The following is a 23396-nucleotide window of genomic DNA, read 5'->3' as shown; positions in this document are numbered from 1 at the left end:
CTCACCCCATGTAGCAAAGACAGAACTTCCTGAGGACATCCCTTTCTAAGGAAACATAAAATCACAATGACAGCAACTGTTTCCTGGGGGCCTTCCCCATGCAGCTCCAGTGGGATCCAGCCCGGGCGCTGATAGCACCACTTCTAAACTCACATCGACCCTGTCAGTGAGTGATTATCTCTACATTCATATAAAGGGCAGATTCAAAGAAGTTAAGCAATTTCCCCCGAATGACCAGTGAGTGGCCTAGGAATAGGATTCAGATCCAAGTCTGTCCAGGGCTCACACTCTTTGCTTTGCGAATTGCTGTAAGGGTGCCTTGCGCACTGGTTTACAGAATGCCAAGGAAGGAACCCATTGGCCTGTTTGTTGCCAGCAAGGGGCCCTCTGCCTCTGTCCTTGTGCCTGCCCCAGGATCTCTAAAGGAAACATCAGTTGCAAATTATTCTTCAGGTTAGTTATGGTTGGGATACCTGAAGGCCTGCTGCCTTGAGAGCCAGATGGGAACATGGTGGCAAGAAGGATCCAGTTTGGCCAGTTACAGTCTCCCTTACTTTTTATGCCCAAGGAACCCCAGAGCCACCTCCCCTGAAAAAGATCAGGAAACAGTCTTTGGGGTTCTTTCCAGTTCTCCAACCTGGGCCTTTTCAGACTGCAGTGTTTCTAAATTGTGCTTTAGCCAAGAGCCGTGTTTCATCTGTGTGACCAATCCCAGCGGAGCGCTTAGAAGAACTGATCAGTGCCCGGCTTTGTTGGACTTAGGGTGCCTGAGCCGCCAAGGGCACATGGCCCATGTACATGGAAATTTGGAGGCAAGAGAGGAGGCCTGAGGCGATGCCCATTGCAGCCTTGGCGGGCCCAGTCTACAGGGAGGCCTGCCAGCAATCGCTCACCTGTCTAGACTGTGGGGACTGACCCAGCCCCACTGCAGAGCAGAACAAGTTGTGTCTTTTCCTTCCGAGGAGGGTAACAAGGTTCTACACACCTCCAGCACACACCAGCTCCTCAGTAGCAATGATCACAGACATTTCTGTTTACAGAACACCTTCACACTCTTTATCTCTTTTGTTCTCAAAATAACCCAGTGAAGTAGGTTTTATTATTATCTCTCTTATGGACAGAATTGGGTCACTCCCCAAATTCATAGAATGAAGCCTTAGACCCTGGGACCTGGAGTGTGACTGTATTTGTAGACAGGGTCTTTCAAAAAGTGATTAAGTAATAATGAGACCATTGGGGTCAATTCAATCTGACTGGTGTTTTTCGAAGAAGATAAAATTTGTACACACATTGAGATGCACTAGGAATGTGTGCACACGTGCACAGAGGGACATCCATGTAAGAGGCAGAAAGAGAGTGACCAAGGGAAGGTCTTAGAAGACACCAATCCTTTGGCACCTTGATACTTTTTTTCTATACCAGAGATTGAACCCAGGGGTGTTTAACCACTGAGCCACATCCCCAGCCCTTTTATTTATTTATTTATTTATTTATTTATTTATTATTTTATTTTTAATATTTATTTTTTAGTTATTGGCAGACACAACATCCTTGTTTGTATGTGGTGCTGAGGATCGAACCAGGGCCACACACATGCCAGGCGAGCGCGCTACCGCTTAAGCCATATCCCCAGCCCTTTTTTTCTTATTTTGATACAGAGTCTCACTAAATGGCTGAGGGCCTCGCTAAATTACTGAGGCTGACCTCAAACTTTTGTTTTTATTTTTAAATAGTTTTTTTTAAATTTGTTGATGAATATTTATTTTTATTTATTTATGTGAGGTGCTGAGAATCAAGTGCTCTACCACTGAACAACAACCCCAGCCCCTGTTTTTTGTTTTGTTTTTCTTTTTCATAGTGCTGGGGATTGAACTCAGGGTCTTGTGCATGCAAGGTAAGCACTCTACCAACTGAGCCCTGGCCTCAACCTTTTGATTCTCCTGCTTTAGCTTCCCAAGTCTCTGGGATTCCAGGTGTGTGCCTCTATACCCGGCTGGCACCTTGGTCTTAGACTCAGATATGGTCCCTTTGGCTTCCAGAGATAAAACAAAAGGTCTGAAGGAAGGAGTGGACAGTCAGATGTGCCACTTAAATACAGATGTTTTTCCAGCCTTTCCCTGTCAGTGTTGACTTCTGGTCCCTCCTCCCGACAGGGGACTGGACTGAGGAAATAAGAACAAGATGGAGCATTGGCATAAAAGAAGTAGAAAAGGGATCAAAGTCAGGGAAGAGATGAAAGAAGGAAAAATCCACCCAAGTGAGATGCCCACTCAATCTAATCCAAATCAACGGAGAATGTGGCTGTATTGGTAGAAAGGCCTTTAAAGAAGCAATTAAGTAAAAATGAGGCCGTTGGGGTGGACCCTAATCCAATCTGACTGTTGTTCTTAGGAGAATTTCCAGCCTCTGTGTGGAAGTGAAAAACTGTGAGGAACATTGAAGACTTATGAAAATGTTTTTAAGTCTAATGAAAATGTTATGGTTTGGGGACTCTTATACATTGCTTAAAGAAGGTAAATAAGCAGATGGTTGGGAGTTGTCGGAGTGAAGGTGGAGAAAGTGGAGTGAAACGAATATATTTTGAGTACCTACACCGTGTGGGGCACTTTCACATACTACTCTGCCATTTAAATCTCATCACTAAATGTTTAGTTCAATATTATTGTCCCTGATTTTCAACTGAGGAAGCTCTAGATCAAAGCTATCAGGCAGTAACTTACTTGTATTCTTCACTGTAACTCCTGCATACATTTTGGGCAACTTTATTGCCTCGGGCTCAAGTTCTTGGAACTTGAATGTATCTTAGAATCTTCCAGAGGGCTTGTTAGAACAGATTGCTAAAGTCAACCCCCACCCCCAGCATCTGATTCAGGAGGTCTGGGGTGGGGCCCAAGAATTTGCATCTCTGACAAGTTCCCAGATGATGCTGCAGCTACACTCTGAGAACTTGGCTCTGAGAAGCCAACAAGCCAATCACAGCCCAGTGGTCCCAAACTGTGCTGCAGTTTGGAATTACCCAGGGATCTTGAAAACAACTGCTGATGCTTAGCTCCCATGCCCACACATTCTAGTTAACTGCTTTAGGGTGCAACCTGGGCATTGTTGTTTTTAAAAGCTCCCAGGTAACCCTCACACAAAGCAAGGTTAGGAACCACTGATCTAGGTTCATTTCCAATACTCTGATCCTCATCACTGCCGTCCCCTTCAGCTGCTCATTATTGGGGCCACAAGTGGAATCTGTCATCAGTTGGCACTGTTCACAGCTCCTCTTCCCAACCTTCTCTTTCCCACCATCTCCCAACACCTGTTCTAGAACTTCTCAAATTTCTACTTATCTTCTCCTTTTTCATTCATTCTTCATTTCCTTCTCTACTCAACCAGACTCTGTGGCACAATAATGGCACCTGTCTCCTGCCCACAATGAGCCACGATTCCCTTGTTCTTTCTTTGATCATATCTACCAGGGAGAATGTGACAAGTATCTAAGCAAACTTCAGGCATGATGCTTCATGACACTTTGCCTTTATTACCATGAAAAATAACTGGTCGGTTTCTTCAATGATTTTTTAAGTTATAATATTTATGTACACTTAAAGAGAGTAGGAAACACCTCAGAAGAAAGCATAAAAAAGAAAATAGCAATCACCTTTAATTTCATTTAATTCAGAACACACCTCTGTTACAATTTTGCTGGGATGTGTTCTTTTCTTCCATGCACATTCTTACCTAGTCAAGAACATGCTATATAGGTAAACTTATATCCTAACTTCCCACTTAACCATGTAACATAAATATATTTAATATTATTGAAACTTTGTAAATATTTTAATGACAGCAAAAAATTCCATCATTTGAATACCATATCATTTATTTAACTGATCCCATACCAGTGGAAATGGGGGAGGAAATTTTACTATTTTATAATTTATATGATGACACAATGTATGTATTTGTACAAACTTGGGTTCTGTCAATGATTTACCATAAATCCCAGGAAAGAAAAATCATGAATTAAACAGTCTGAAAAGTTTAGACTCATTACAATTGGCCAAAATCTTTCTAAAAGATCTTCTCCTGATTTATATCATCAGTTTAAGGAATGCAAATTGTTTCTCCTCTTGCCCAGCATTTGGTGTACTGCTCCATGCCACTGAGGATTTTTGGTATAAAATGACATGATCAAATTTGTATTTCTAAAATTGTATAGTGGAGGCTGAATCAAATGGGCTGAATCGGAACTTATATTATTGACCTTGGTGTTGCTCCTTTGCTTCCATAGTCTCCCTCCTCTGCTTTGCCATACCTTATCTTCTCTCTTTCCTGGAGAGTTTATATTAAGTGTTGTATACAAAACACTGAGCAAAGCTTTCTTACCAAAGAATAACAAGAACCATGTTGAAGAGCCTAGCTCCATGGTTGTCTAAGCTTGGCCTAGAGACCCTTTTCTCTAGCTCTGGCCAAAAAGAGTCTCTGGACAGTAATTCTCCTTAGAGAAAAAAAATTTTAAATATATATTTTCTAATGAAATTGCAAATAGGATTCTTGCTAAATTAATTTTTTCTCCAACCTGCGCTTGTCCAGCCCCACACATGACCATTATTCCTACTCCTAGAATATCCTCCTTCTTTCCTCTTAACCCAGCAAACTACCTTGGCATTCAGCCTTCAACATCTTTTTTAAATATCTGTGACACCTACCTTCTATACCTTGTCCAGTCATAATCAGCCACTTGGGCTTCCTTGTTCCCACAATTCAATTATGGCATTTTTACACCTAATTCTATTTCTCTTTCTTGGCCAAGAGTCCTTCAAGAGGAGAACATTTTGTATCAACAATTCTTAACATAGTTTCTGGAACTTGGTTGATATTTTACAACTGTTGAATGAATGAGTGAGTGAATGAATTTCTGTTATACTAGGGTATATTCATATTAAATACTAACAAGATGAGTAGTATAAAGGCAATATGGAAAGGATGTGAATTGCCAAAATCATATTCAGAATTATTGGTGCCTATGGGAAAAAAGACGCTGTTTCAACCAGCTGTTTCAACCCTGGATTCTGTGTTCTAACACTAACTGTTGTATGTTGTATGTGCCTAGACTCTAACTCCATTCTGTTCCTTTTTTTTTTTTTTTTTTTTTTTTGTTACTGGGCATTGAAACCAGAAGGGCTTACAATCACTGAGCAACATGTCCACATCCACATTTTTTTGAAACAAAGCCTTCCTAAGTTGCTGAGGCTGGCTTTGAACTTGTGACCCTCCAACCTGAACCTCTAGAGTGCGCCACCACGCCTGGCCTTTTCTTTCTTGGTATTAGGGATCCAACCCAGGGCCTCATACATGCTAGACAAGCACTCTACCACTGAACTACATCCCCAACCACCCTGTTCTTTTCATTTTAACACCAGAGTTAATGTGCACCTAAATATTTCTGGGATAAAGGAAGTAAGATGATTAGGTGATGCCAGAATTTCCAAAAATGTATTGCAAAAAAAAAAAAAAAAAAAAAATTACTACCATGAGCTGTGTATAGGTAGCACATAAAAAGAAGGGTATTGTTATTTAGTAAGTTTGGAAAACAAAGTTAAATGGGTTTAACTAACAATTTCTTTGTAAAAAGTTGAAAGTAGGATCAGATAGGCAATAATAGAGAAGGAGAAGAGCAATTGGATCTTGCTTCACCCAGCAGACAGGAGTCATCCTTACCTCTTTATGCCAGGGAAGATTCTCAGATTACAAATCCAAAGGCAGAGTGGGGGAAAATATAGCAAGATCCTAGCCCCTTCCCCTGAGTTCTCTCCTGGGTCACACATCTGTGTAAGCCCCTGCCCCCACCCACCCACTCCTGCTGATGAGCTCAGCCTTCATTACTTCTCCTCTTGAGCTAGGAAGCAAGGTAATGTGTGGGAAGTGAGAGCTACAAGGTAATGTGTGGGAAGTGATAACAACTTTAAAGCCATTCAACAGGAAAATTTGTTAAAAGACCAAGACATTGTAAAGCTGAAATGCTTGAGTCTATTAAGTCCCCTGCTTCTTAGAACATTTTGTTACCACGGGATGTTTCAAGGAGGGAAAACATTGAACTATCACAGCACTGTCAGATACCAAATGCTGGTACAAAGAGCAGCATTTTTAAGACATCTGTCTCTGCCACTAGAGAAACTTCTAAAAAGTTCTCCTTCTCTCCTACCCCAACATAACTCCCCCACCCTCCTCACCCCTAGAAGCACTCTATTCATTTCTTTCTTCCTCCTGCCTCCTCCTCTTCCTGCCTCCTCCCCCTCCTCTCTCCTCCCCCCTCCCCATCCACTGCCCATGTTGTTTTCACAGACACTATTAGATTAGCACAGTAGGCTAAGACTATCCAATGGTTATTCTACCCTCTTTGGTAAGAAGGGAACTAATTAAGTGACTAGAGGTTTAGACATTCATTGTTTATTAGCTCCAAACTCCTTCAGAGAGCCTGGAGCATTCTCCTGAACAAACATTGCCCTTTTATGGCTTCTTGTCCCAAATCCAAATGAGATGGAGAGCTTAAGGAGACAGCATCTTTTCATGGAGGTGTGGTAAGGAGTAATTGGGAAGGCGAGTGGAGTGTCGATGGATATAGAGGAGAAAGCTAAGCGCCTGTCTCAGAAAGACTACTATAATTTGTGTATCTGCTGGCAGCTGATGTCCATTAGTGATCATCAGGAGTTTAAACTGTGCAATGCTGACACATCTGTGGTCAGCCCCCTGCTTTGTTTAGCTGTCTTCATTAGAAATACATCCATCAAGACCATGTTTTTTAAACAATAGTTAGTCTTCCAAACAAAAGAATAAAGACCAACCCAAATATCTCCTCTCCAATCTTAAACACTGTTCCACTTATCAGAAGGCACTTCAGAGGACAGAAACCATCCGTTCAATAAACAAAAGCCTCAAGGTAGACACAGTTTTCTGGTCTGTGAATATTAACAGCCGATGGGTGGTGAGTTACAACCTGTGAGAAAGGTACTTTTACCTGGGTAGGCAAAGGAATAGAAGCTTTTTAAAACCCTGCTTTTTAATTTTGTTTCTGTTTTAAATACATAAAAGTTGCATTGTAAAGTGAGTCAATATCAATAGCCAACATCAGTCCTGTCATCGCATTCACAAGGGAAATTAGGAAGCAAAATCCAAGCCTCAGGAACTGTGACAAATGGACCACTTCCAGATTCTGAATCAGAAGCAACTGCCACCACCACAGGAGGCCACTGATCCTGGGAGACTCTGAGCCTGAGACTTGGGTTTTCTACCCTTCCTTTTCACTCTGGGTCCACAGTAATCTGGTATAGGTGAAATATTATTTTCCTTGGCTTAGATTAGGTACCTGGTGCCCTCAAAGAGGTCACTGATTTTCCTAAGGATGTCCAAGAAGGTTTGGCTCACGGGTGGCTTACCACAGGCCAAATTTGAGGTTGATTAACCATCACCCCTTGTCAAGAAGGCCAAGATGTTGTTCACACATTAAGAAAAGAGTAGATAATGGCCTTGATCAACATTTCTTCTCTCCTGGTCCCAAGTCAATGCGCCTTTTTCTGCTGGGGGTGGCGTTGAAGATTATCTCAGAAACAGCTGGTTCATCCTCTATGTCACTCAACATTTGAAGAGGCCTCATGATACACCAACCTATTCACTGGATGCAAATACGTGTTCTGTATCCAAACCTCTTTACACTAGAACTGGGCTTTTGCTTATGAAAGGGTACATTTATTGACCTTTGGAGAAAGTGGAGCAAGTATAAGAAAGCCACTTGGTGGAGATGAAGGGATGCTGACAGATCTGGGTTGTCCATCTAGGGACCTTCTGGCTTGAGCCAGTCTGAGAAACAAACAGATGCATATGTCCTGCTTTTGCTATCTCACCCTGCAGACCTCAGTGACCAGCTCCTTGAAGTGGTGGGGCTTGAGGGAGCCATGGAGATGGGGCAGATCTACACCGGCCTGAAGAGTGCGGGCAGGAGGTTGGCCCAGTGTTCCTCTGTCACCATCAGGTATGCTCCTTGTCACCGTATGGCCTCCAAGTCTCCTCATCTTTCTAAACATTCTTGCAGATAATAATGAGGAAGCTATTTCTGGATTTCAGAGCAGGGAAAGTGGAGGACAGAAGCTTGGTTCTGTTTGTAAAGAACATCTTTGTAGACCATTCTCCATACAGGATAGGAGACTACCATCCAAGACAGCACCTAGAGGGTTCACCACAAAACCAGTTGGCTGTTTTCTTAAAATGTCCTGGTGAAATTCTCTAAACAGGAGTACAAGATTATGAAGTCCAAAGAACCAGAGGTCCAATTCTTTACCTTTTTTATCTTTACAAATTAAAATGTTAGATTTATGCCAGGAAGCACGCTGATAAAAACCAGGTGCCCCGCTCTGCTCTGCTGTGTTGGATAGTGGCCTTGGAAATGCTATTTCCTGTACACCTCTGCACGCGAAGCCATCGCCATCAGCAAACTGGTCATAATTGACTAAGAAGATAACAGCTTTTCAGGGTATGGGCCACTCAGCCTGCCACTGCAGGTTCTGGAAGATACGGGGTCTACTAGAAGGGATCCTCTGACTTCAGTTACCTCTGTTTGATCAATGCAACTAGTCACATTTTTTCCTGATATTTCTTCCCCATCTGATTACTTCAAAAGTCTTTGTTTCTTTCCTTTTTTCACTCACTTGTTACAATCAGATCTATTAGTATTGCCCAGGCATGTCCTAGAGGGGTCACAGCATGCAGGGTTTCCCAAAGGTCTTTGATTTTTTTCCTCCCAGAACCCCTTGGGCGAGTGTCATCAGAGCATATTTGGGGGAACTCTGATGGTGGCCCTACCTTGAATCTCTCCGCTGCTTCCCTGATTTTCTTAGCTGAGGGTCTGTTCCATTTTCCCCTTTTCTTTTTTTTTAATATTTATTTTTTTAGGTGTAGATGGACACAACACAATGCCTTTATTTTTTTGTGGTACTGAGGATCGAACCCGGATCCCGCCCGTGCTAGGCGAGCACTCTACCACTGAGCCACCACACCACCCCACACTTTCCCCTTTTCTTCATGCTTATCTTTGTCTTCCCTTTCTGTTACCCCAGAGATTTACCCCTCTTTTGAGCTGTTGTCCTATTGGGAACCCTGTTTTCCAGACTAATCTCTGTAGCCCTGTCCACTCTCTGGGTCTCTAACACTGAGTGGGTCCAGTCTGTCAACTCATCGAGGTCATGACTTATGTAGACCACTGAGAATACTTGATCCCTGGAGAATAAAAAAGTGTGAAGGTTTTTCTTCATATTTAGTAGATCTATTTCCAGATAGAAACAGAGAGGGCAAGGCAGGAGCCCCCATCCTCCTACGCATTTCCCAGCTCCCCTCTTAAACCTGAAGTGCCAAAGTGCCACTCTTTCCTCAGATTATTTTTGGGAGGGGTGGCGAACAGGGGTACCAGGGATGGAACTCGGGGCACTTGACCACTGAGTCACATCCCCAGCCCTATTTTATATCTTATTTAGAGACAGGGTCTCACTGAGTTGCTTAATGCTTCACTTTTGCTGAGGCTGGCTTTGAATTCACAATCTTCCTGTCTCAGCCTCTTGAACCACTGGGGTTACAGGCTGACTATTTGTTTTTACTATTATATTTATTGTTTTTATTATTAAATATCCTCAAGGCCAGTCAGAGAGTCATTACACCAAAATGCCTTTGCCCCTCTCATTTCCTAATTTGAAAAACAAGACAGATGCCAAATCCAGGTGAGGGCTTCCTAGAGAGTGGGGGTTATCTGATCTCATCACCCCAACCAATGGCCTCAAAAGGGCCACCTTTCCTCCCAAAGGTAATGGAGTTTGAGTTCAGAGCCTTACAGGATAAGTGAGAGGATCTCATATCTGTCTTTCAAGAATCACCGGGCACGGTGGTATACGCCTCTAATCCCAGCAGCTCAGGAGGCTGAGACAGGAGGATCTCAAGTTCAAAGCCAGCCTCGGCAAAGCAACTCAGTGAGAACCCTGTCTCTAAATAAAATACAAAATAGGGCTGGGGATGTGGCTCAGTGACCGAGGGTCCCTGAGTTAAATCCCTGGAACCTACCCCCACAAAATAAAAAAGAATCTATATACCAAAAAAGCCTTGTGCTAAGCAAGAAAGCAACACTCCCCCTAACCCCCACCCCCACCTACCTCTATCCTCTCTCTACTTCTATCCTTGGGAACCATATTCCTGGATGCCTCTGTTCCAGTTAAGCCAGATCCACATTCCATGGCAACCCCAGGTCATATTGTTGTTCAGGATCAAATACAAGGCAGTACACACTCAGGCCTGAGCTGTGTCCTGTGCAGCTTGGAGACGTTACCTCATGGACATGATGCAACCACTCACTCAGCATAGAAACCAGGCCTTTCCATTTCCAGAGCCGGGTCTCTTGGCATGCAGTGCTGGTCCTCTGGTTGACTGCTGGACTGAGGAGGGTCTACTACCTAGCATTGGTTCTGCTCTGTTTCTGGCCACTGTTTCCCAGACTTCCGTGGCTTTTATTGCTCATGCATGTCAGTGTTTCTCAAAGTGGGTTCCTATGACCAAGGCAACAGAATCACCCACTAGTGCTTCTTAAAGCGAGGACCTCTTCACCTGGCCCCAGACCTGCCAAAAAAATCCCTGAGTGGAGCTCAGGGTTCCATTTTAACAAGTTGCTTCAGAGAGTCTTAGAAAACCACTGGTAGGTGGACCAATAAAGGTCTTCCCACTTCTTTTTCCCCTATGGGAACCACACTGATTCTCCAGCTCTGAGAATCTCACTGTGTTATCTTGGTTTTCGGGATTCTAGGACTAACAAGCTGCTGCCCATGCAAGTGGATGGAGAGCCCTGGATGCAGCCATGTTGCACGGTGAGTTTTGCCAGTCTTGGAGACAGGGGTGTGAGCTTGATTTTTGACCCCCATTTGGGCAATGACTTGGTATAAAATCACTGCATCTCAGAGTTGAGGGGACTTTGGAAAACCTAGTGTAGCCCTTTTTCCACTTTATTCACCCATCCACTCATCATCTGCCAAACATTTACTGAATGCCTGGCGTGCGCCAGGCACTGTGAGGCACAGTGATACAAAACAGAACAAGATGCAGACCCATCTCCAAGAAGGTCACAGATCTACATGACAAATCTTGAGGCTTCACCCATGGTACCTTGACAGCCTCAGCTTGAACTGTCCCAGTGGCAGGGAACTTACCTGGGGATTGTCCTGCTGGCAGGAAGGTCTGATTGTTAGAAAGACTCTTAGGTAGAAGCTCAATCTGCACTCTTGCCCTGGGACTTTCCCCCAGTCTCTGTGACCAGTGGGGAGAATCCTCACAGTGACAGTGCACAGGTGTGCTTCCCCACAGGTGCACCTACCACCTTGAGGACCTTCCTGGAAACTCCACCAAAAGGTCACCTACAAGTTACCTACTTTGTTTATGGCATGGTCACCTAACCCCTAGCAGAGTGCCTGATATGTAATAGCTGCACAATAATGCATTGAATGATCAATAAAGGGCACCACAAATGAACAGAGGGAGCAGCCCCCTTCCCTGGCTGTACCCCCCCGGGAGCTCTCCATGCAGCACTTCTGCATGAGCCAGGCCTCCTTCCTTCTTGGTTCATTCTCCACTGGAGACTGTTGGAAATTCCATGGGGGAAGAGAAACCATTGTCCCGGTCTTCAGGGCCTCTGTTGCCTATTATTAACCTCAGTATGATCACAAATATGCAACTCTCATGAAAGACAAAACATGTGTTTCTAAGCTTCCTCAGATACCTTGGTAACTCCCTTTGAGCCCTTCAGAACACTGGGTTGTCGTCTTCTTCTAGAGAGAGGGTTTTCATGAGCCAACTGAAAAGAAATAGCATCTCCTGGAAAGGTTTAAAATAGAAATTTCTACAAAAATAGAACATTCTTTGCACAATCTTGCCTCAGTCTTATGAAGACTAACAAAAAAGATGAAAACACATAGCAAAAACTAATAATAGCAATAATAGCATCCCACCTTGCTGGAATGGAAAGGATAGAGGGAATTTTACTATTTATTATTATGATGGAGTTGAGTTTTTTTGTTGTTGTTTTGTTTTGTTTTTTTGTGGTGCTGGGGATTGAACCCAGGGCTCTACCAACTGAACTATATCCCTAGTCCTGGAGTTAAGTTTAAAACAATTTATTCAAGCTTTTCCTGATTCCTCCTGAAGAAAACAGAAGGAAAGAAAAAAAAAAGAAAGAAAGAAATCAAACCCTCTCCCACTTGGTTCAATGATATCTGAAAACTGAGTTGTCATTCCTCTGAATCCAAGACTGTTTTTTTTTTGTTTGTTTGTTTTGTTTTTTTTTAATGGCCAAACACATCTCCCATCCCCATCCCAATCCCTGCGCTCCCTCCATGCCACTCTTAACCCTTGAGCAAGCACAGCTCACTGTGAAAACAATCGTGATTCTGTGATGGTATGGTGTGAAGTCCAGAAATCCATGTGTGAAAACATGTTAGTCTGCTCCAGTGGCCCCAGCAGAATACCATGAACAGGTGCATTAAATGACAGAAATGTACTTTCTCACAGTTGTGGAGTTTGGAAAGCCAAGGTTAAGTTACAGGCAGGTTGATTTCTGTTGGGGTGTCTGTCCCTGACTTGCAGCAGCTGCCTGTATCTTGATGCAGCCTTTCCTCTGTGCATACTCTGTCATCTCTTCCTCTTCTCATAAGGACACCAGTTTTATTGGATTGGGGCCCCATGCTTGTGACCTCATTTAACATTAGTTACCTCCTTAAAGGCCTTGTGTACAAATACAGTTACACTGGGGGTAAGAGCTTCAACATTGTAATTTGAGGGGGACACAGTTGAGTTCATAACAAAGGATAACAAAGTCATTCTGATTATTGAAAGGTTCAAACAAATGCATCCCTTGTTGAAACATTTTCTTGAAGGCTCACACCAGCAAAGAAGTGATTCAAAATGAAAAGTTTAACATGAGAACATCACAGCACAAAAGAAATTTTGGCTCTTTGAAACAGGTTAAGTTGAAATTAAGTCTAAAAAAACAAATATGGTCATGCTCATGAATGCAGACAGCAAAACTCATTCCTCAAAGAGAAGATGCATAATGTAAACATTAATAACCTGCATCCCAAACCTAGGGTTATAGTAAAAAAAAGTCCATGGGTGACATTGTTAAAAGGACAGTGAAAATATGCTCAATTTCTCATTGTCTCTTTTTACTTTGGTAATTAAATATATAAATCAGAAAGAAAATTTAATAACTAGATATGCACTAATGAAACTAAAAACAGAGCATACACCTTTCAAAGCTGAGAGAATTTAAAATATAAAAGCCCTATCAATATAGCAAAACATAGAAACCAGATAACAAACATATAAATTTTTTTGAAGTAAGATGAAAGAGATTAAGATTAAATATATCAATATTGATTTTTTTTAAAAAAAGGTTAAGGTCCCCTATTAATAGACTAATATCTTTACTTTGGGTTGAAAATTAACATCCAAGTCAAATACCATAGTACACACCTGTAATCCCCATGATTCTGGAGGCCAAGGCAGGAAGATTGAAAGTTCTAGGCCAGCCTCAGCAACTTAACAATTCCCTGTCTCAAAATAAAATACAAAAAGGGTAGGGGATGTAGCTCAGTGGTGGAGTGCTTGTCTAACATGTGAAAAGCTCTGGGTTCAACCCCCAATACCACAATAAAATAAAATCCAAATGAATTTCCCTACAACAGATATACCCAAAACAAAAGGGGACACACACACACACACACACACACACACACACACACACACACATCCTTTATCAAGTGTAGAGAAATTAAATATAAGAACTATTGATGTTTCCAACATGCCAAAAACATTAAATGGAATAATAAAAGACTTTATTTATTTGTTTAAAAAAATACATTGAAAAAAAATTGGAGCAGGGTGCTGTAAGGCTATAGTTCCAGCTACTCAGGAAGCTGAGGTGAGAGAATCACTTGAGCCCAGAAGTTTGACAACATCATGAGAAACATAATGAGAGCCTTTCTCAAAACAAAGAAACTCAATTACGAGATATAGTGGTCCTAAAATCTTAGATATTTAACCACAGAATTAAAATATATACTGCTAAAAAAAAGATATAAGGAGAAATTGAGAGCAATAAAGTTATTAAGAGAATTTAAAACATTTATTTGTCTCTAAGTTAAAATAGCTAAAATACATAATACATACTTTGAATAAAATAACTCTGTAACCTATAATTTAAATGACATAGTTTTTCAAGGATAGATAGACTATTTGCCAAATAGATCACAAACTAGTTTACCAGCATCCCAACCCCCCCTCGCCCCCCAAAAACTATGAAATCCAGGGACAGAAATTATGAAGGTCATTTTCTTTGATCAAAAAGCAATAAAGCTGGAGATTACTAATAGAGGATTAAATGAACAAACAATTTCCAGTCTTGCGGAAACTTAAAATTCTTCTAAAGAACAATAGGTTCGACGGATTTCATTATTAACTATAAAAAAAATTATAAAAATAAGAAGGCTATTGTTCAAACCTTATAGAACATAGCCTAAACTATATCTGGTAGTAAATTCAAAGCCTCATCTACTTTTATCATATAAAAAGAAAAAATATGATGAATAGTCCCCAAATTAGAATAACAATAATAAAACAAAATTAAGAAAAGCAGAAGAAAGAAAATGACAAGATAAAAATGGAAATTAAATAATTTTAAAAATAGGAAAACCAACTGGTTACACACCTTGTAATCCCAGCAATTTGGGAGGCCGACACAGGAGGATCACAAGTTCAAAGCCAGCCTCAGTGAGGCCCTAAGAAACTTAGCAAGACCCTATCTCTAAATAAAATATATAAAGCTTTTGAGCATGAGAAAAAAAATATATATATATATAAAGGGCTGGGATACGGCTCAGTGGTTGAGTGCCCCCGCATTCAATCCCTGGTATGGGAAAAAAGAAAAGAAAGTCTTTTTAAGTCTTTAAGGAGTTAAACATGTCAAATATTTGAAAATCTAATTTTTTAAAAAAGAAAAATCAGAGAGCAGAGATATTCAAATGTAAAAAAAAATCAATGTAATATAAAATCTAACTATAAATGGGGCAAAGGCTCTATTTAAAAATAATGTATATAATCACCCTTTTTTTTGGCACTAGGGATTGAACACAGGGGTGCTCAACCACTGAGCCCTTTCTTATATTTTATTTAGAGACATGGTATCACTAAGTTGCTTAGGGCCTCACTAAGTTGCTGAGGCTGGCTTTGAACTTGTGATCCTCCTGCCTCAGCCTCCCAAGTCACTGGCATTATAGCCATGCACCACCAGCTAATCACCTTAATTCTAATGACTATGAACATCTTAACAAAATGAAGGAAAATCTTGGTAACCATTAAAAAAATGGGAAATGCTTTCAAAGAATTACATATAAAATGATCTCAAATACCCTTACTGTTGAACTCCATTAGGAAATACGTGTATTTAAGTAAAGTATCCCAGAGTACAGTACAAAGACAGAAAGCTATCCATTCCATTGTATGAAATGGAGACAGATACAATCACCCAACAAAAATTATATTTAAAAACAGAAAACTACAGACAAATCTCAGGTATGAATGTGATATAAAAATGCTAGTACACATGTTGATAGATAGAACTAAACAATATTTTAAAAGAATCATTCGCCCCTCAGAGCATATTTTTAATGTATATTTTTTAGTTGTTGATGGACCTTTATTCCAATTATTTGTTTATATGCAGTGCTGAGAATCAAACCCAGTGCCTCACACATACTACTAGTCAAGCACTCTGCAACTAAACCACACCCCTAACCCCCCTCAAAGCATTTTAAAGGAATAAAGGAAGTCTTCTATTAGTTTAGATAGAAAAATTACATGATAATATAAATAGATGACCCAAAGCTATTCAATTATATTCAACATTTCTGATTTTTTTTTAGAGAGAGAGAGAGAGAAATTTTAATATTTATTTTTTAGTTTTCGGCGGACACAACATCTTTGTTTGTATGTGATGCTGAGGATCAAACCCGGGCCACAAGCATGTCAGGCGAGCGCGCTACCGCTTGAGCCACATCCCCAGCCCAACATTTCTGATTTTTAATCTTTTAAAATCAGAGTCTCAGTGCCAAATATGTATATATCTAGATATTTTTAACCAATATACATTTATTTTACTTCCTAATAAAACAATAGACAAAATCATGGATAAGATATGTATGCTAATGTTGTTTGGAAGTTGTAACCAATGCAATGTATATGAAGTTGAAAAGAAATATAACTATTTGAAAAAGAGCAAAACCTGACATCATTTGTAAGTGATATGTGTATGAATATAGAAATCTGATAGAATCAACCAAAAACCTATCAGGATAAATTATTTTGATGAAGTTTTATAGAAAAAATAGACAAAATTAATATTTTTCCTATACACCAGCAATAACCAATCCAAAGAATATAACAGAAAAAGCTTAAAATATCACAATAGCAACAACAAAGACCTAAAGTATTAAATTGAATTGTGGAAAGTGGATGAAGACACTTAAAAAACTCAACTAATAATAAAAAGAAAAGAACATATAAACAACTTAGACCCCTAAACAGAGATTCCAATGTTTTTTAAAATTTTATTTATTTATTTATTCTAATTTGTTATATATGACAGCAGAATGCATTTCAATTCATAATACACATATAGAGCACAATTTTCATGTCTCTGGGGATACACAAAGTAGAGTCACATCATTCGTGTCTTCATACATGTACTTGGGGTAATGGTGTCCATTTCATTCCACCGTCTTTCCTACCCCCTGCCCCCTCCCTTTCCCTTCCTCCGCTTTGCCCTATCTGAAATTCCTCCATTCCTCCAACATTTTTTGAATTTGACAGATCCTAAGGCATTTGATAAAAGAACTTCAAGAAAAGACTTCTAGTAAGATATTAAAATAATTATAAAGTCATAATAATTTGAATAATATACTCTTGTTACTAGATTGTGTGGGGAAATTAATAATATAGAAGAAACTCTAAGAAGTCCTATACATATAAAACCAATGAAGAAAAAAATAAAGATCACGGAACTAATTGGAAGGGAATGACTGTTTCAACATGATTTTCAAGCAATTGCCTGTTTGTGAAAATGTTATTATGTGCCAACCATTCACTTCAAATTATATTTGAAAAACAAAAAAAAGTTTCTAAGTCAAAGAATAAAATGTTACTAGCTATGGGGACAATATATATGATCATAATTATTCCATGGACATGGCCTTTGTAAGGAAAAAGTGGCTTTTTTATTATTATTAACCAGTTTTCAATTCTACACATCAAGAATCAGTATAAATATTTAAAAGACTAAGAACAAAATGTTTGCAATAGCAATATCAAAGAGCAGATCAATTTCTATAAGGTATAAAGAAACCAATGCTTAGAAGGAAAAAAAAATACTAACAATGCAGTTGTGAACTAATAATTCACGAAAGAAGTATCATGGGCTATTAAATCAATGAAGTAAAATTTAGCATCACAAAGAAAGAATGATTTTCAAATTAACAGTGAGGAAAGTCATGCCATGTTTCACTTACTACTTAGCAAGAAATAAGAATAGTAAGTTTCACTTACTATTCACTTACTATTTAGTAAGAAAATATTCATTGTTATCAAAGGTGTGGTAAGACCAATACACTCAGTTAGCAAGAGTACAAACTGGTGCTGCCATTCTAAAAAGTATCTGGAGCCATGCATCAAGAACAACCATAACAAACCAGGTACAGTGGTGCTCACCTGTAATCCCAGCAGCTTGGGAAGCTGAGGCAGGAGGATGGGGAGTTCAAAGCCAGCCTCAGCAATTTAGCAAGACTATAAGCAACCTTGTGAGACCTTGTCTCAAAATAAAAAATAAAAAGGGCTGGTGATGTGGCTCAGTAATTAAGCACCCCTGGTTAAAACCCTAGTATGAGGAGGAGGAAGAAGAGGGGAGAGAGATGAGGAGGGGAAGAAGGAGAAGAAGAAGAACCATTAAACCATTATAAATAGTAATGCATACTGAGTCTGTTCATTTACTTTCACCCTTTAAAAATTGTTCATATATTTGTAGGAATTTAGTCTAAATGTAATACAGACATTGATGTATGTAAATTTCTATTTCATGCATCATAGCAAAAAAAAGGAAATTACCTAAAAGCCCAATATTCAAAGAAGAGGTTTAAATAAGCTATGTGAGATTCATCAAATGGAATTATTTTCAGCTGTTGAAAATTCATATTTAATAAATAACTCAGTGGTAGAGCACATGCTTAGTATATGAAAGCCCTGGGTTTATTCTCTAGCACCACAAAAATACATATATACATAAAGTATGAATAAAATCTTTAAAATTAAATATCCACTGATATTGGAAATGCTTAAAAAATAGTGTTAAGTAAAAATGCAATTAAGAAACTGATTTCAGTTTTATTAAAAACACATAGGCGAAAGGCAGCAGAACACAACAGACACTAGTACGGCAATATGTAAATCAATGGATGTGTAACTGATGTGATTCTGCAATCTGTATACGGGGTAAAAATGGGAGTTCATATCCCACTTGAATCAAAGTGTGAAATATGATATATCAAGAACTATGTAATGTTTTGAACAACCAACAATAAAAATTAATTTAAAAAAACACATAGGCATAGAAACTAAAAACAATATACAAAAAAGTTAATAATTATTACCTCTGATTTTTAAACTTTTTCCATATTTCCTAAAGTCTTTAAAAAATCTGTTTATACATAGAAATATATGGACATAATATATATTTATTAAGACAATTTGTCTTACAATTGCAGTACTGTAAGATTATCTCTTCACTATTATCTCTTCACCATCACAGTTAGGTGGCATAGTTTGAGTCTCAAATATAGAATCTCTTCCCAGTGTTGGATGACAGTAGAACCTCTAAGCTGAAAGTGCCTGCAGTTATTCAGTCCACTGATTCCCAAAGTTCAGTAAGCACCTGTATAACCTGAAGGGTTTTAATGTACACATTACTGGATTACTTTCCAATTTTTTTTTTTTTTCTGTACCAGGGATTGAACTCGACCACTGACCCACATCCCCGCCCTGTTTTGTATTTTATTTAGAGACAGGGTCTCACTGAGTTACTTAGTGCCTCACTGTTACTGAGGCTGGCTTTGAACTCATAATCCTCCTGCCTCAGCCTCCCAAACTACTGGGATAACCAGCATGTGCCACCACGTGTTTGGTTGGGCTACATTCCAGATTTGTGTTTTAATCCAGGAGTCTAGATGACTGAGAATTTGCATTTCTAACACATTCCAAGGCAATGGAGATGCTGTTGGTCTAGGGAACACACTTGGAAAACCTCTAATCTAGTTGAAATTACTGACTTAATAAATCCCATGCTTCTTCTCCACCTCTTGTGAAACCTGATTGTCCAGCTGCATTTGAAGGCCTCTGGTGGCAGCAGACACTCTCATGAAGCAGGATGTTCTAAGATCTTGGAGAACCCAGAAATAGCCAAAACCTGGAAGATGATACCAACCCTTTCCTCCTCCCCTAGACCTACTTTAAGAAGAAATATTACCTTAACTTTTTAAAATATCACAAAGGTTATTTCAAATCCTTCAAGATTTTTTTTGGTGCCTTCTAATTATCTCCAGCAGAAATCAGGGCAGACATAGGACACTTGCCAGCCTGATTTGGGAAGGATCCACACTTAGGGTTATTGGCCATTTTATTAGGTGTGATCTGAATCATTCACCCCAAGAGGGCAACATTCAGGAAGAGGCCCTTAGTTTATTGCTTCTTCTGAAGTAATAAAAATGTGTTGATTTATAGAAAATGCTCCCCCCACCAAGTCAACTTCCAACACTTGTGAGGTTTGAAATTCTACTCTATTATAGGCTGAGGTAATTTTGTGAATTTTTATCATGCAAGAATCTGCTGGATCAATTCTCTCTGTAATAGAGCAGAAAACTAGCAACATGGGGGTGCTGTCCTTAGGGCTTGTCTGAGGCTGTGAGTGCTATGAATGACTCTTTAGAAAATCATGGAGATTATTTTCCTGACCCGACCAATTACCAAAGAGGTTTGGGTTTTAACTCCAAAAATGTGGGCTGCTCTTTTTCTGTCATGGGTTGAATAGTTTAACCATGCCAAACTGCCTCTTAAAGTGGGATCTGATCTGTTTTACCCACTAGCCCTTCCTAATTGGGAGTAAAAGACTAACATCTCTTTGACCCAAAACGAGGATACGTTCTCATCCTTCTCTCAGTTATCTATACTAATAGAATCCACAAATGGGACCAAAATATCACTGTTACCCAAGAAGTACAAACACCTACCCTATCAAAACGTTTGTCAACGCTGCTGAAAAACCAAATGGGAGGGATTTGAGTTTCATTTCCCCCTCTTTGCCTTAGAGGTGCTAACAAGCAAGCACATAGCTTAGCTATAGGCACAGAAAGGAGAAGCAAAGTTCTTCTATCATCTAAAAAAAAATGGACTCCACCAGCAGGACATGTCGGCAGTGCACCAGCAGCTGCCCTGGCCCCAAGCAGAGCTCTCTCCAGGACACACCATTTTTCCTGGTCCGGTTCATCAGTCAGGACTTGCACAGCCTGTTCTCTGAGCAGGCTCTGCCCTGGCTTAGGGAATGACAAGGCATGAAAGCTGAAGTCCTTCCCTTCAAGGGGCACAGGAGCCCAAAAATGAGAGACCCCCCAAGGGAATGTGCTACAAATCACTATCATCTGGAATTGCTAAATTACATGCCTCCGATAAGTGTTGTGGGAATTCCTCTTATATGCCTCATTTCCATGAATTCTAGAACAATCATAATGCCCATAATGAGACATACAACACAAAATGGTGCTGGGTGGATTCTTGATTTGCTCCTCGGGTGACTGCTACAGAACAGGACTCGCTCCCCTTTGAAGTCTCCGGGTTGGGGAAGCCAACCCCAGAGGACCACTTTCCATTTCCATCACCAGGCTGTGCTAGTGTCCGCCATGCCTTTGGTTCCATCCTTTCCTTCTCTGCCTGGGGACTTATAAACATAAACCTGGCTTAGCCAGACATTCCCACTTGAGCTCTTTCTGACAACAGCTGTTGAAAATTTCCCTTGAACCCTTTTCTCATCATGTTCTTATTCATCTGTCTTTCATGTTTTCTTATTACCTCACGTGAACCCAACCCTGCCACCTCACCTTTAAAATCCTCTCCCAACTGCCTGCCCCACTGTATCCCTGACCACATTTCCCATGCTCTGGCCCCTACTCAACCTGTTCACAGGTGGTTTCTCTACCCAGTGCCTCTCTTTCTCTTTTCACCAATTCATTTCCTTCCCTTCCTTCAAATAGTACAGTTTCTCCCTAATTGTTCCTATCAGACTCCCTCTCATTCCTCCCCTAACTTCTTTTTGACATAGCTTGGTTTATCCTACATTAATTGAAGCTTATTGACAGATTGTCTCTGACTTCAAGAATTCTGTTTCTGTGGTCACACTGTCATTTCCACTAATGTGGTAAAAAAAAACCCACAAGATTGGGTTCATAGATTCACGGGCTCATAGATTCCGTTTCTTTTGACGTCCATTTTTCTCCTTCTTCACCAACACACGACAATATGTATTTAACTAACCACTGCTTTCCATTTTAAAGTTTACAATGGACTTTCATTGACAGTCTATCCTATGATCTTTGTGGGAAAAAAATAGGACAAATGGTTTAGCCTCATTTTAGAGTTCAGCAAGCATTGGCTCTGATGGTTAAAGGATTTGTCTCAAGTTTTACAGCAAAGAAGTAGAACTTCTGGGACCCAAACACAGGTCTTTGAATTCTAAGTTGTTTCCTGTCCCCATGTCATCTGCTCACTCTGAATATGTGTCATACTTGATAAATGTTGTTGATGGACTAATAATGTAGATAAATAAGGTAGCAGTGTCACAAGGCCACATTCAAATAGGGATTAAACATTTTGAAGCCATGCCCTGAGGATAAGGGTGAGAAGAAAGACACAAATGAGAATCAATCTTTTACTTCTGATTGACTTACAGTTTATACCGGAGGGAAAAAAAAGTATAAATCCTAAAAATTTTTAAAAATATTTTTAAAAGAGTAGGGTCTTCCCCAGAGGCTATGAGAAAAACACCTGAGAACTCACTTGGGAACTTGTCCATATGGTGTGGCTTGGTCAGAGGTCAAACGGAAGCCTCCAGGTCAGCTGGCGGAGTCTGTCCGCTGCCCAGGCAGGAGTGGAGGCTGGGAATTCGAAGAATTGGGCTTTGGCTGTTCTGCTCCTCCATGCATGAACTTAGGCTAATCTAAGACCCCATGAAGTCTTGGGCTCCCATTTCTTATCTGTCCAACAGAGGGGTTGAATGAGAAGGTCCCTCAGGTCTCCTCCGGCTGTGACATTCTGACAGTCTATGAATAGAAAGGACACAAGACAGGTGCGAGCTGATCACCACGTGGGAAGCTCACACCTGTCTCTCCCCAGTGTTTCCGCCCCTCACTTCCAGCAGTGCCAAGCTCCAGGCCCAGTCAGGGTCAAGTTGCCAATTTTGAAGCCGTTCAAGGACAGTTGTCCTTCTGCATGGGGCTCCTTCCAGTCCAAAGCTGGCCTCCTTTCCTCTCTGCAACTCGTTCTCCCTTAGGCTGCTAGAATTTGCATTGCCACTAATTCTTTTCTGCCTCTTTGCTTTTAGATTAAAATTACTCACAAGAACCAAGCACCCATGATGATGGGGCCTCCCCAGAAGAGCAGCTTCTTTTCACTGAGGAGGAAGAGCCGTTCAAAAGACTAAACAGTGTGCCAAACGCCAGCTAACCCAAGAGAGAAAACAAGACTGTAACTACATGCACACACACACACACACACACACACTTACACAAACATGCACACACACACACACACACTTCTCTAATTAGTGGAAGCAAAACTACCCTTCTGGAAGAAAATTTCACCTTCCATACAGTTTATTTCAAAAAATGGATACGTCCCTAACAGAGCCAGTGCCCAGAACATTTTGAAAAGACTTAGGCCCACCAGGGTGGGTTGGCTCATGCAGCGACCTCCAAATTCCCACAGGCCTTGGGGACAACTTTCTGAGACTGAAGGAGAAATCTCTTTTCACCAGCTCTACAAGTTTCCTCACAGTAGCTTGCTGCTCGTGAGGAGCAGGCTGCAGGTTTCCTGCTATGGTGAGATGAGATCGGATGTGGTCGAGGGAAAGAGCTCCGTTCCAGAGAACTTGCACAAAGGTCCTTCTGTACAGAGCCACATCAGCCTGGAGCTCTCTGCGCATAATCCTTGGCAGGGCTCAGCAGGCGCTCCATGGTTGTCCT

The 23396-nt window shown here is 40.5% G+C and overlaps 1 protein-coding gene across 5 annotated transcripts in view; it reads left to right on the top strand.

The window, feature by feature from the left end:
• Positions 1-23132, top strand: part of Dgkg (diacylglycerol kinase gamma) — a 157056-nt gene extending 133924 nt beyond the window's left edge. For all 5 annotated transcript variants that reach the window (XM_076867246.2, XM_076867243.2, XM_076867245.2 and 2 more), the window contains 3 exons: positions 7897-8017; positions 10823-10883; positions 22757-23132. In XM_076867246.2, coding sequence (XP_076723361.1) covers positions 7897-8017; positions 10823-10883; positions 22757-22855 — 281 coding nt within the window. In that variant the 3' untranslated portion in view covers positions 22856-23132. The remainder of the gene's footprint in view (positions 1-7896; positions 8018-10822; positions 10884-22756) is intronic.
• The last annotated feature ends 264 nt before the right edge of the window (positions 23133-23396 follow it).

Source organism: Callospermophilus lateralis, chromosome 10, assembly GCF_048772815.1.
Source record: "Callospermophilus lateralis isolate mCalLat2 chromosome 10, mCalLat2.hap1, whole genome shotgun sequence".
NCBI classification, from domain to species: domain Eukaryota; kingdom Metazoa; phylum Chordata; class Mammalia; order Rodentia; family Sciuridae; genus Callospermophilus; species Callospermophilus lateralis.
Note: the sequence above shows the minus strand (reverse complement) of the source record. Positions and strands in the feature narration are given on the sequence as shown.